At 38.1% G+C, this 13,377-nt stretch overlaps 2 protein-coding genes across 5 annotated transcripts; both read left to right on the top strand.

Annotated features, from left to right (window-relative positions):
• On the top strand, window positions 1–2,085 carry LOC126795383 (transcription factor MYB23-like). Its single transcript, XM_050522228.1, has 3 exons — window positions 1–344; window positions 456–585; window positions 1,560–2,085. The coding sequence occupies exons 1-3, from the start codon at window positions 218–220 to the stop codon at window positions 2,083–2,085; spliced, it is 783 nt and encodes a 260-aa protein (XP_050378185.1). The 5' UTR covers window positions 1–217.
• A 7,052-nt stretch (window positions 2,086–9,137) lies between these two features.
• On the top strand, window positions 9,138–13,334 carry LOC126793379 (peroxisomal membrane protein PEX14). Of its 4 annotated transcripts, none has more exons than XM_050519884.1 (14): window positions 9,138–9,191; window positions 9,320–9,378; window positions 9,701–9,927; window positions 10,010–10,049; window positions 10,150–10,331; window positions 10,493–10,682; window positions 10,843–10,932; window positions 11,102–11,172; window positions 11,273–11,315; window positions 11,405–11,472; window positions 11,579–11,623; window positions 11,707–11,775; window positions 12,272–12,805; window positions 13,042–13,334. In XM_050519884.1, the coding sequence occupies exons 2-13, from the start codon at window positions 9,339–9,341 to the stop codon at window positions 12,770–12,772; spliced, it is 1,566 nt and encodes a 521-aa protein (XP_050375841.1). In that variant the 5' UTR covers window positions 9,138–9,191; window positions 9,320–9,338; the 3' UTR covers window positions 12,773–12,805; window positions 13,042–13,334. The 4 variants fall into 4 exon arrangements, with proteins under 4 accessions (XP_050375841.1, XP_050375839.1, XP_050375840.1 ...); XM_050519882.1 differs by having other exon boundaries at window positions 9,166–9,191; window positions 9,698–9,927; XM_050519883.1 differs by lacking the exon at window positions 9,138–9,191 and having other exon boundaries at window positions 9,221–9,378.
• The last annotated feature ends 43 nt before the right edge of the window (window positions 13,335–13,377 follow it).

The following is a 13,377-nucleotide window of genomic DNA, read 5'->3' as shown; positions in this document are numbered from 1 at the left end:
CAATATATAATACCGAACTAGCTCCACTTCTCCCGGCCAACACCCAAATAGTGCTTGACCTGGTTTCGCTTACAAGTTATAAGCTCCTTATATACCTTTTTCTCTCACACATTCTCCCGTTGTCTCTCGAAAGTACACTGTCTAAAACTCTCTTGAAATCTTGCTTCGGTAATTTGCTTTTCAGAAGCCAACGAACTGGACAGAAAGAGCAGCAGTAATGGAAGATGGTGGAAGGAATCATGGATATAAGAAAGGTCTTTGGACTGCGGAGGAGGACAGAATTCTGACCGAGTATATCAAAGTCCATGGAAAAGGCAAGTGGAATCGAGTCACCAAAGCTACAGGTAATAACTACTTGCTCACTCTTGGTAAATATTCATTTACGACTACTTTCATTACATTTTGTTCCTATATATACTTACCGCAAGTGTTCCTCCACAATTTGCTATATGTAGGATTGAAGAGGTGCGGGAAAAGCTGCAGATTGAGGTGGATGAACTATCTGAGCCCCAGCGTGAAGCGTGGCGACTTCTCTGAGGAAGAAAACGATCTCATCATTCGCCTCCACAACCTCCTCGGAAACAGGCCAGTCTACAACCACTACTTCATACTAGCTCATCTATGCTATTTAAATATTGTTTTCATTTCCTATGCTCATGATATTGTTCTGTTTAACTCGATCGGTCTTAATTTCCCTAAAGTTAAGATCAGCTGGGAACAGCTAGTTAGCTGTGTCGACTGAACTAGTACATGTTCTTAATATATAGAGCTTCCTCAGCTAGCTAGACATCTTCATCTGCATTACTCTACTCTAGTGTTAAATATTCCATCTTCATAGGCGATCGAATTCATCATCACATATGAAGATCGAGTACGGTTCCGAATTAGCAAAAAGTCCAATCTCAATAAACTCATGTTTTAAAGAACTCAGCGCCTCAATGTTCAACTCAGGCTTAAAAATGTTAAAACGCTTTTGTTTTTCGGACTGTACACCGAGATTTAAAAAACTTACGCATTAAACTACACCTTAAAAAATAATATTTTTATATATATTTTTTATATTTATTTATATAATGCGATTAATTTGATAAAAACTATTTAAGATATTTGAATTATAAATTTTATTATATCTAAATACAATAAATTAATAAGTTCTTATATATATTTATTCTTTTTGTATATGTATAATTATATATACATATTTAACTAATAATTTTTTATAATATGATATTTACAGCTTATGCGCTTGAAATTTTAAAATTAAAACTCTAAAAAAAACGTTTTATTTTTTAAAACATTAATAGCGAGATGCAGCCCCCCATTACCATTATTTCAACATGCATTATTACTAGCTACCTAACAGATAGCTAGTCCTAGTACCGATGCTACTGCATGATTTGAAGCTGGTATTAATACGTACTTGTAGCTAGGTGTAATTGGATGACAAGACGGTCGAATAGTTGCAGGCCGTGTTTTCACTGCACAACGACAACGATAAAAAGTAATTTCTAGCTTACTCTGAGCTGATAGTTTAATCTGCTGTGTTTATTTCACTTCAGGTGGTCTCTGATAGCCGGACGGGTTCCGGGAAGAACCGACAACCAAGTGAAGAACCACTGGAATTCTCATTTGAGTAAGAAGCTCGGCCTCATCAACAAATACAAGGGTGTAAGGAGCAAATCCAAGAATAGAAGTAGAAGTCACAGCAGTAGTACTAGTACCTCGTCAGACCAACAAGCAGGTCCTGAAGAAAAGTCCAACTCTGCAGAGCTACAGCAGCAGCCACTACCTGATTCAAATAGCGGCGGCTGCGGTGAAGCAGCAGCGGCGGCTGGCCATGGATGTGATGATGATCATGATCAGGAGATGGTGATCAACAGAGATAGTGGTGTTGGGTTAAGTGGGATGTGGGAGACGATGATGATGGGTATTAATAACGATTATGACCGGGGCTCTTTTTGGTTTTACAGTAATAATGAGGATGACCTTAATCTCTACAACCCTAATTATTTCATGGACCCTAGTGTAGATTATCACCATCTTCATGACCGTTCTTTTGAAAATCTTGAGGACATCGGCTTCTAGACCAAGAGTTTGTATACTATTCATTAATAATTCTATATATTGAATCATTAAGGATGGATCAACACAGTACGTATCTATCTAGTTAGTTCTTTAACAAACCCTGAACCACGAGTTCCTGATGTAGGAACCTGCGCGCCTGGCATGTTCAAAGTTATAAATCTGCATACAAGATTAGATACAGGCATACAGTGAGAATATAATCGCGATCAATATGAATAACAAGGGCAAACCAAGATCAGATTGATGTAATATAAATTTGTATAGATCTTGTGTATATAAATATGTGTGATGCAGGCACAAATGATCGATCACTCATACACACATGGATTGTTCTATATAGGACTCAGAATATGATCGTAGCTAGACAATGGCGTAAATACTAATAAGTCAGTCATCCAGTCATGTCCTGTCCATAATGTCTTAGTGCATGTTGTGGTCCTTCCTTGTTTGGAATCCTTAGCAGCGACCTCGCACCCCCGCACCCCGGACTCTATAAATTACATGAAGGAAAACAATTATTGATAGAGTAAAAATTTTAATGCACGGTCTTCCTAGCTAGCTAACCACAACTATTAAAAAAAAGTACATGCATATATTTTTGTGCTTTGTCATCATTAAGGTAAAAGACTTTCATCAATCTATCATGTTTTCATTTTCACTAATTACAAATCATCTTACTTGGTTTTCATTTAAAAAAGTTCATCAAATTGATTACTAGTCCGTTAACATGCCAATGCAGTGATTAGAGTTTCTGGACTATATTTTTCATATACCTACTTGGTATAACATGCCAAAGCATTGATTCAAATCACATATACCTATATTTTATATAAAGGTTTTGAATCTCTTACGTAGTGTATTTGCACGCCATGCATATAAGAATTTATAAATCATGTTTAGAAATTTTTAAGGATAATACACAACTTAATTATCCATCCAAGATCTCATCAACATCCGATATATAGAAAAAAAAATGCGTGTATGCGTCATATGCTCATATGGTTTTCGCTTGACAGCAAGTTATTGGATTTTATCACCTACTAATGTATACCCTTCGTCATAGATAAATAAGATTTTAGGATCAACTCAATGTGGATGATATGAAACAGAGGTAGACATGAACAGATAGGAAATCTTGGGCACCCAGTGGCGGAGGTGCTCACTGTCCTAACCATCACGAGGGACATTATATGTTAGATTGATAGAGGCATCGATATGATTCTAAGTCTGTCCAAAAGCTTAGCAAAAGGGAAGGATGACAACTAAGGGGAGCTTGCCTTCATATTCATGCTCTTGAGTCTTAACCTTTATTCATTGATCCCTTTTTATGGAACTGGTAACCCACTCTTGGAAATTAGTCCTTGGATTGGTTTTCATATGCATAATTGGTCCACGTGAATAATGTAAAAGGGTACTACTTTGCTGTCAGATACAACTTGGATTCCCTTTCAAGAACCAAAATCAAATCATTGCCGAAGAGGAAGTTACACTACTGGCCTAGGTTTGAGAACGATGACAACATGTTTGATAAGTTTTGTCATGAACTTGTCGATTCATAAAGAGAGTTAGGGAGCTAGTTTGGATTTCCTCCATTGCTTACCTAGCTACTGAGTACTTATCTATTTTCTGCATGACTTAAACCACAAGTCCATGGCCTGGAGAGGACTCCATTGATGCAGGTTTGGTTCGCAGGACTGTAAAAGGTAAGGGCAAAAAGAGAGGGCAGCAAATGATAGTCCGCTTTAAACTTTAAGCCTGGACCATCGATCATCTTTTATTTGGAGTTTCTTCCTATCCCATATCAAAGGATCATCATATGTGTAATAACCCTAAATTTACAAACAATTTTTGAGTGATTGGAATTCTATGAAATTGTGAAATTTAAATAGAATGAATATGATTGGTTACGACGTTACGAAACGAGTAACGGATACGTTTTTGGAACGTTTAATTCGAAAAAACGTTACGTTTCCGCAACGTATTTATCGACTTTTATTCCGTCGCTCAGTTGCGAAAATTTCCTTCACGAAAGTCGTAGGGCTCGTCGATACGAGTTCGGGGATATGTGACGCGTTGTAATCGGACGTTGTACGTAAAAGTTATTACCGATAGAAATTGTTTCCGATTTTGGAAATTAGTATATAAAGGAGGTTTTATCAGCTAGGGTTTCCAAAATGGAAACCCCTCACTCACTCTCTTCTTCCGCCTCCCTCCCTCTCTCTCTCTCTCTCTCTCTCTCTCTCTCTCTCTCTCTCTCCCGAGTCTCCCTCTCCCTCCCTCACTGCCCACCAGCGATCTAACCTCACCGGCTGCCGTGAGTCTCACCACCCACCCCAAAGGCGTCGCACGACCACCCTCAGTCACCCCTGGACGCGACGAGCCGCGATTCGCCACACTGAAGCTCTCCGAAGACATCAAGCTTCTGCAGACCGCCGCCGTTCGAACCACCATTTCTGACGACTCAAGGGCTCGGAGGAGAGCACCTCAACACCGATCCTCACCCTTGACACCCTCAGTCACCGAATTAGGGGTCAAATCGCATCGGTTCGAGTTCATTCCGAAGGATAGAACATTGTCGGCGATCCGAGCCTCTCCGGTGCTAGATCGGAGTTAGTAGCTTCAAATCGAGGTATGGATGATATGATTGATGGATTGAGTGTGTTTGTTGTTGAATTTTGAATGATTTGGGGGCAGATCGGAGGAGGTGAGGAGGAGGGGATACCGCCGCCTAGAGGCGGCGCGTGGCAGCGAGTGGGTTAGCTTAGGAGGGGTTTGAGGTTGTGGAAAGGAAGAGGAGGAGGAGGAGAAGAGTTTGGACCCGGCGGTGGCGTGATGCTCGTCGTGGTTGGTGTCGGCGCGTGGGCCCTACGCGCTGCCACAGTGAGTGGCGCGTGAACGCCACGCGCGGCCTGCCGGAGGTGGCGCGTGCACCCCACGCGCCGCCACGTGCGGCGGCGTATTCCGAGAAGGGTAATTTTATAATTTACTTTTACGTACGGTAACAGTAAATGTAAATTGTATTTACGTACGGTAAATGTAAATTTTATTTACGTACGGTAATTGTAAATATAAATTACTTTCAGTAAAGATAAAAAGTAATTTTGGAAGGGTAATACAGTAATTATTATTTACTGAAACAGTACGTACATTTGAATAGTAATTATACGTACAGAAATACGTAAAACAGTATGTACTCGTACAACGATACGTATTGGTTATGTATTTGTACATTAATACGTGAATAGTACTGTGAATAGCAATCGTGAATAGTACTATGTTTTAGTAACAGTGAACAGTAACACTGAAAAGTGACGGTGAACAGTAAATTCGTAAAACCGAAAATTGCTGAACAGTAACCGGTTATTACTGTTTCGGCATTTAAAGGTTTACGAAACGTTTCTAAATTCTTTTCTTATCTTTTCAAGGTAATCTATAAAGCAAGGAAAGAAATTATCTTCGGAAATTGTGGGATTACGCTCGACTCGATAAGGTGAGTAAAATCTCACATATTTACGAATCTACCCTTGCGGTGATTCTAAGACTTTTGCAAGAGTTTTTAATATTGAAATACAACATGTATACAATATAATGGATTATATATATATATATTGTATAAATGGTAATGAGTACATATATATATATATAGTTTGCTATATTATATACTGTTATGAATTCATCTGAAATAGGTCATTTCGATGACAAGCATGTGAGTTTAAATGGAGTTTGTTAAACGTTTTGTCTTCGGACGTGTTTATAAATTATGACATGTATAAGATATAATGGATTTTATATATATATATATATATATATATATATATATATATCGTATAAATGGTAAATAAATACATATATATATATAGTTTGCTATATAATATACTGTTATGATTTTATCGTGATGATGTCATTTGATGACAAGATTTTATCGAGCATGTGATTTTGATTTGTACAATATGATGTGAGATTATTGTACGTGATTTTAACATTGAGATTTTTAAAATGTGATTTGTCTTCGGATTGATTTTTGGTACAATATAATGTGAGATTATTGTACGTGTTTGGCACGTCGGAACCTAGCCTTTGGCCGGGCGAAAGTTACGATACAGTTAGAGCTCTAGTCTGTCTGCCAGAGTCGTGCATGTGAGGTAACGGGTGGTTATCTGCTCATGAGTACTCATATTTTTGGATATTGGGTAGCGGGTGGTTGCCCAATATCGGCGGTGTATTACGAGAGGGGTAACAGATGTGTACCAGCGTTCTTGGTACCTGTATTATAAATGCATTTGGGTAACCAGAAGGGTTACTTAATTTCTCATGAGCGCTTCTTTTCATATTTCCTTGGGACAACCAGATGGGTCGTCCATTGACTCATGAGTGTATTTATATTTGTTTGATTTGTGGATTTTCGTATATATATTAATATGCGAGTTATATTTTCATTTTACTCATACGAGATGTAAAGCTTACCGGGTTTGTGTTTACAATCCCGGTGCACCAATTCGATGATGTAGGGGATAATTCCGCAGGTGTTGATTATAGGAGATTGAGTGACGACTCCGGAGACTTGAAGTCGTTCGTATCCTGTTTGTGGTGAGGTTTCTAGCGTGGATTTGTGTGCGAGAATTGGTGTGATTTTATTTGTGAGTTTTGTGAGAGATTGTGAGGATTATTACATTTCCATCTTATGTAATGTTAAATTATAAATTTGGGTTGTAATAATTGGTTTTCTGAGTTGTATTGAGAACTCAGTGATGATCCGCTGTGCACTTAAATGATTTCGATTTCATTGAGATTGTTTTTGGTGTTCTAACGACTTTGAAGTTTTGAGTTTTTAGGCTCGAAATTTTAGGGTCGTTACAATATGTAGCAGCACACATCTATATAAACGAATCATATTTTTGTATTTTTGATAATTTTAATTCTTCACAAGGTTTTCTTCTGCGTCCAACTCGATCAGTCGCACCATATATGACATATCATTAGTGGCAGAAAAAATTAGCTAAAAAGTTTGTCACAAAATTGGTAGCGTCTTGGTTATTGGTTATATAGATATTCTGAAAATCAAGATGCATTTGCTTTTGCATAATTTAGACTCTTCACATGGTTTGTCTCGACCAATGTTCAAAATCTCCCTCATATTTTCGATATCTTCATTTAAAAAAAACGATATATCTTAGGGATAAATATGTTATTTTTTCCGTATCTGCGATATTTCTCTGATAACATTTTTTCGATATTTACGATATATCTGATATATCTTTGATATTTTGGAGAAATATCCGAAAAAAATTATTTAATTTTTTATCTCAACTTGAAGATGTCTCGGACTTTCGGATATGAGTTTTTGATTAATTAATCACCTTGAAAAGATGTCAAAAAGAAGACTAGAAGAGTATCCCTCAATCAGCTAATTTTTAATTTTTCGTAAAAGAAATCTGGATAGGAGTGAAGGTTCAAGTCTTAACTCTTAAAAGTCAAACTATATTAGTGATAAGTGCTCTCCTTAACCTCAATGATGAAAATAGCAACCTCCTCCACACGTCGTAGAAAATGTAACTGATTTTGGAATTGATGTAAGCAAGGTATCATATGATGAAGTTAGAGACCCGAAAAATGATTATGATAATGCTAGTGTGTGGGGCGGAGTAGCAACTCCAGATAGTTCAGATGGTGGTGGTGGTGGTGGAGATACAAGATTTTAATATGGAAAATCTTATGCAGGTGGAGGATTTGAGCAATTTACTTGTGAAAGTAATTTTGATCATGCTACCCAAGATGAAGATCATGGATCTAGAGCAGTTAGTCATGGTGCGCAATAACAAAATATGTGCAGGAGGAGGACAAGAGGAGACATTGATGATCAAAGTATTCCATCTGATGTTACTTTAGTTGCCTTAAGTTTTGATTCTATATTGATAGAGCACAGAGCATAGTGAGACGTAAAACGAATCACATGAAGTCAAACTATCAATCTGGTTATCCTATTTACGATTATGATCAGTTTTGAGAAGTATATGATCATTTATCGAGTTTGATTTATCCTTATTATTCAATTCTTAGAGAAACTATCGGCAGCTCGAAAGAGATATATATCTATCATGTTAATCATTACAATTCGTACTATATGGCTCGTATGTCTTGGATATAGTTGATCAATGTGTGCCTTTTCAAGCACCTAGAGCTTTTTTCTAGTACTAGATAAAGTTAATAATTGTATATATTTGTATGTAATTTAATAATAAATAAATAAATAATTTCGGAACATAAACGATATAATTTTTTCCAATATCCCCGATATATCTCGGATATATCCGATATCTCCCTTAAAAAAAACGATATATCTACCGATACCGATATTTTGAATTTTAATCTCGATAGAGTGCTCTCCTAGTCTCATGATCTCCCGGAGTTTATTGACATTATTCAACGGTTCAACCTACCCGACTTGGGGAGTATTCGACACTTCCCAACTTCCGCTTTCTTTAGACTGGCTTTTGTTATTCTTTTTGTGTTTGAGATCAATAGTATAGTTGGTGTCTTGGTGACAAATTGACGGGACCCAACCTGTTGCTTCTTTGTTTGATCTAATTTTTCCGTCCAAAGACGAGAAGAGTTGGATATATTTTGTCACAAAATGACTTACTTTCAATAAAAGTTTCAAAAATTTCTTACAAAGTGACCGTAAAATTTCACGGTTTCACCTAAAAAGATTGTTTGAGACCATGATTTCTCACACCAATTGAAACTGAATTCCGAACATATTTCTCAACTCCGATTTGAATCAACTCTAACACTTTCACGGTTTACCTAATGAAATTGTTGGAGACATGATTTCTCAGACCAATTTGTGGATAGCAGTATGAACATCACTTGTCTTGTTTTAATGCACATAACACTGAAATTGACAAAAGGCCCAAAACTGGTAGACCGCATCTCAATCAATAAAAACCCAAAACGAAAGCACAAGCCCACGGTTCATGTCTGCACCGCAGCTGATAGTGATGCATTATCTGCAATATTGTAATTTGACTATTTGAGTTTCAGAGAATATAATGGCAGCAGCTGCTTCGGGACGAGCAACAAGCCCACCCTACCACTACCTCATTATAGTAAGCACTTCTATTATATAAGCACCTCCCAAATCTTTATTACTTTATAAAGAGCTCTCATTTGCCTTTTCTATTTTTCTGCTGCTTCTTCTCACTGGATGGTTTCTTGTATTTGGTGAGTGATTCAGGTAGAGGAGTAGGTCCACTATGGCCTCTCAGTCCTCGGACGGCAACCCACAAAACCCAGGTGCTGTTTTCTCTCAGAACAAAATCTGTTTCTTATTGCTTTGTTTTCAAGTTCAATTCATAGAGTTGTTGCTCAGAGAGTAGTTTAGATTAAAAAGATGAGATTTTCATGTTGGATATTGAGCTTGGGTGATAATTGAATGGAACCCAAAGATGAGATTTTTATTGTTGTTATAGTTGTAACCAGGTAGGTAGCTTAGTGGGTTGTGATTTGTGAAAGAAGTTAGCTGTAGCTTAATCTAAAGTATAAATCTTGGACTCTTGGTTATATATAAGCTGTGTGTTTGGTATGGGGGATACTGATTATGTAACTTGAATAGTAGGTGTTGCTGAGGCTCGGCAAGATGTTGCAGGTGAGCCTCCTAAGCAAGCTTCTAACCCATCAGTGTTTGTGAATACGGAACCAATGAGAGAGGACCAGGTGCAAAATGCTGTCAAGTTTCTTTCGCACCCGAAAGTTAGGGGATCTCCTGTCATCTACAGGCGCTCTTTTCTTGAGAAGAAGGGGCTTACTAAGGAGGAGATTGATGAAGCGTTCCGACGTGTGCCTGTAAGTTAGTTGTCTAATGTTTATGCAAATTATCAAGTTTTAACCTTTTACATGCTTAACATGTGCCTGCTGCAAATCGCAGGACCCACCTCCGAGTACACAGGCAACTAGCGCAAATCAAGGTTACAAATAACTGGTGTTCAAGTGGGATCATTGATATGACCAGAGTGTATCAATTGTTTGCATAAGTGTTGGTTGTAACTTGTATGTGCTTTCTTATAGCTGATGGACAGACAATGACTACAAACACTCAGGCTCAAACGTTGCAGCCTGCAGCAACAGCTCCTGCTAGTCCCACTGCACGGGTGGGTACCTTTGCTCGGTATAGATTCCACTGGTCTCATGCCATTCTTGCTGTAGGATTACTGGCAGCTTCAGGTGCTGGAACTGCTGTAATTATTAAGGTATATAACCTGAACCTTTCTACTAAGGTCCTACACTTTTGGTTTCTTTCCTTTGAGTCATACTTCTATATGCCTATTGGTTGAATTTTCTGTACCCACCTAGACTCTTAGCACTCGATTTCCATCTGTATTGCTATTCAATAACATGTTCCCTGTTGTAGAATGCTATTATTCCTAGGTTGAAGTCTTGGGTACGAAAGGTTGTATTGGAGGATGACGATGACGTTGAGAAGAAAACTGACATGAAACCCAGTTTAGCAGAAGAAGCTGCAGCAGCGGCTAAATCAGCTGCAGCTGCAGCAGCAGATGTGGCAAAAGCAAGCCAAGAAATGATGAATTCTAAGACAGAAGGTGAGACTGTGATACTCCATTGATTTAATCTTAACCCATTTCTCTCTTCATTGGACTCATGTCTTACTGGTCTTTGTTATTTATATTTCCACTTTGGGTTCTGTACCTGATGAGTAATTCTTTTTCATGATTTGCTGCACCTTGGTTCATACTTGCGCAGAGAGGAAATACTTTGGGGAACTTATGAGTATGTTAGATGTACAAGTGCAAGAAATGAAGTCTATGAGTAATTCCATACAGAAATTGGAAGGTACTGGAAACATTCCATGTGATACAACTAGTGCTTATGTATGATTGTTCTTCCTAAAAACAGTTACATTAACAATTGTATGTAAGCATGACAAGTTTTGCTTCTTGTTTGCATTCTGAAATCTGACGATAAGTTAATGGAGTATCCTGTGTTTTTGCCTAATAATCAGGAGAAACGAGGGCCTCAAAAGCATCTCTTAATGATCCTGAAGATAGTCGACTCACTGTCACGAGGTCAAAGGTCAGCTGAAACTAGGCTTAGATTTGAAATTCCTGTTGATCTTCACAATCTCTTCAACATTTTCTCAAAAGTCAAGTTGCACTAATTAACTGTTCTACAGCAACAATATGTGAATGGCAAGGCAGAGTACGACATGCAGTCAGGTTATTATTCTCTCATGAGTTATCTGTATCATTTTTACTCCTTCAATTATTAATTGATTCCGCCTTGTCTCTTTACAATTTCTGTATAGTGCAATCTTTCGCAGCTCCTGCATCTGTGGAACCATCTACTGCACCTCACTCAAAGTCTTATATGGAGGTAAGAAGTTTTCAGTGTATCTACATTGGTGAAAAAAAGTTATACAGAGTAATGCCAGACTGGGTTTTATAGCGTAACTCTTAGTATCTTTACTTGGTAATTGCAGATCATGGCCATGGTACAAAGAGGGGAAAAACCTCCTAATGTCAGAGTAAGCTCATTTTAGCTTTCTTTCTGACACCAGCTCTTTTGTGTCCTTATGCTAATTCCTTGTCATTCTGAATGCACATACAGGAAATTGATGATTTACCGCCCAATCCTAATCAGCCGCCCTCAAATCCTCGCTTGGCACCTAGAGCAAAGGTATTGTTTTCGACAGTTTTTCACCTTTCACTATTTCTTGATTTGCCTCTCTCTTGATGAAAAGGAAAAATAATTGGTGATTCTGTTTATGTACTGCTGGCGTCATATGCAGTTAGTATATTAAGCAATATAGAACTAGAACTTCCACTTATGAGGGCAGTTCACTGAATCTGGGTAACCAAATTTTAGTTTCCAGTGTATTACAGCATGATACTAAATTTATTGCTCCATATTAGTAAAAACATGGTTGATCTTCTAGAAACAACTTGATCTTAGTTGCTCTGTATCTTTTACAATCTGGACAAAAGAAAACATGGCCCCTGTACATGTGATTTGATATGATCTTGAAAAATTAAGATTTTGAGTTTGCCGTAGATAAAGGAAAAAGAAAATCTCATACAAATCCGTCAAGTTTCTAGGGCCAAGTTAGACAATTCAAATGTCTTGCTTTGATCATTCACTTTGTTGATTTTAACTTTGTGTTTTCTTGGGTAAGCCTTGGGAGCTTGGTCAAACACAAAACAACTCAAGCCAAGTATATCAGTCCCAAACAAGCAGCGAAGCCTTCAGTTCGAGCATGCAGGATAATGGACTCAATTATTTAAATGGTGACAGTTCAGTGCCTTGGTGGCAGCGAAAAACTCCCAGTATCACAGAGATTGAAAATGAAGATGAAGTCAAAGCAGCTAGTTCACAAGTAGTTAGGCAGCCAGTCCAGCGTGCATGGGTTCCTCCACAGCCACCCCCAGTTGCAATGCCAGAAGCAGCTGAAGCCATCCGACGGCCAAAGCCATCTGTGCAGAAAGAATCTCTGGGTAATGATCAGTTTGTAGCACGTTCATCATCGGATATGACTGATGAGTTACAGAGGATAACAAAAATATCCGAGTCTGGAGGAGCGTTGGAGATGAACAATGGTAGTACTGCAGAAATCAGTAATGGGAATTCATACCTGAACTCCACAGAGATACATGAAGCGCAAGAAAGCTATGAGTAACAGTGTTCATTTCAATTAACAGCTTAAAAGAAGGTACACCTTCTACACCTAATGAAGTGAATATACTTGTAAACTATGTTGTGGAAAAGCATCGTGGTCTGTTCATTGTTTATTTACCAAATTTGGGAAGTGTTCTGGATTTCATAATCTATAGGACAAACTGTTTGGCCTGCTGAGAATATTGTTTAGCCGAAGAATCTTTAATAGCTCTGTGACACAGCCCTTATTCTACTACTCAGACATAGCGATACATTGTATTGTTGGTGCAGATTCCATCCACGGCGACCAACCTGGAGACTCCGAGTGGGAGTTAAAGACTTGCACAAGTGATACATGCAAGGATGAGAGACGGTGAGATAGCAAAACGTGTTGTAATAAGTTTGCCGAAAGCAGAATTATAGAAATGGGCTATGTAGAGTTGTCCAAAGTCCAAACCCACCCTTGTCTAGTTGTCTTGCATTGGAGGCATAAGTATGTGCATTTCCAAAGCGTCTATTTCAGGCTCTTCTTGGTGGTGTTACTACCACTGAAATATAAATCTATATACAGATGTCGTTTCATGCTTTTTGGGTGGATGTAGCTTTAGTTTAGTAGTTATGCTTATC

The sequence above is a fragment of the Argentina anserina genome, chromosome 5 (assembly GCF_933775445.1).
Source record: "Argentina anserina chromosome 5, drPotAnse1.1, whole genome shotgun sequence".
NCBI classification, from domain to species: Eukaryota; Viridiplantae; Streptophyta; class Magnoliopsida; order Rosales; family Rosaceae; genus Argentina; species Argentina anserina.
This window is presented reverse-complemented; position numbering and strand designations above follow the sequence as displayed.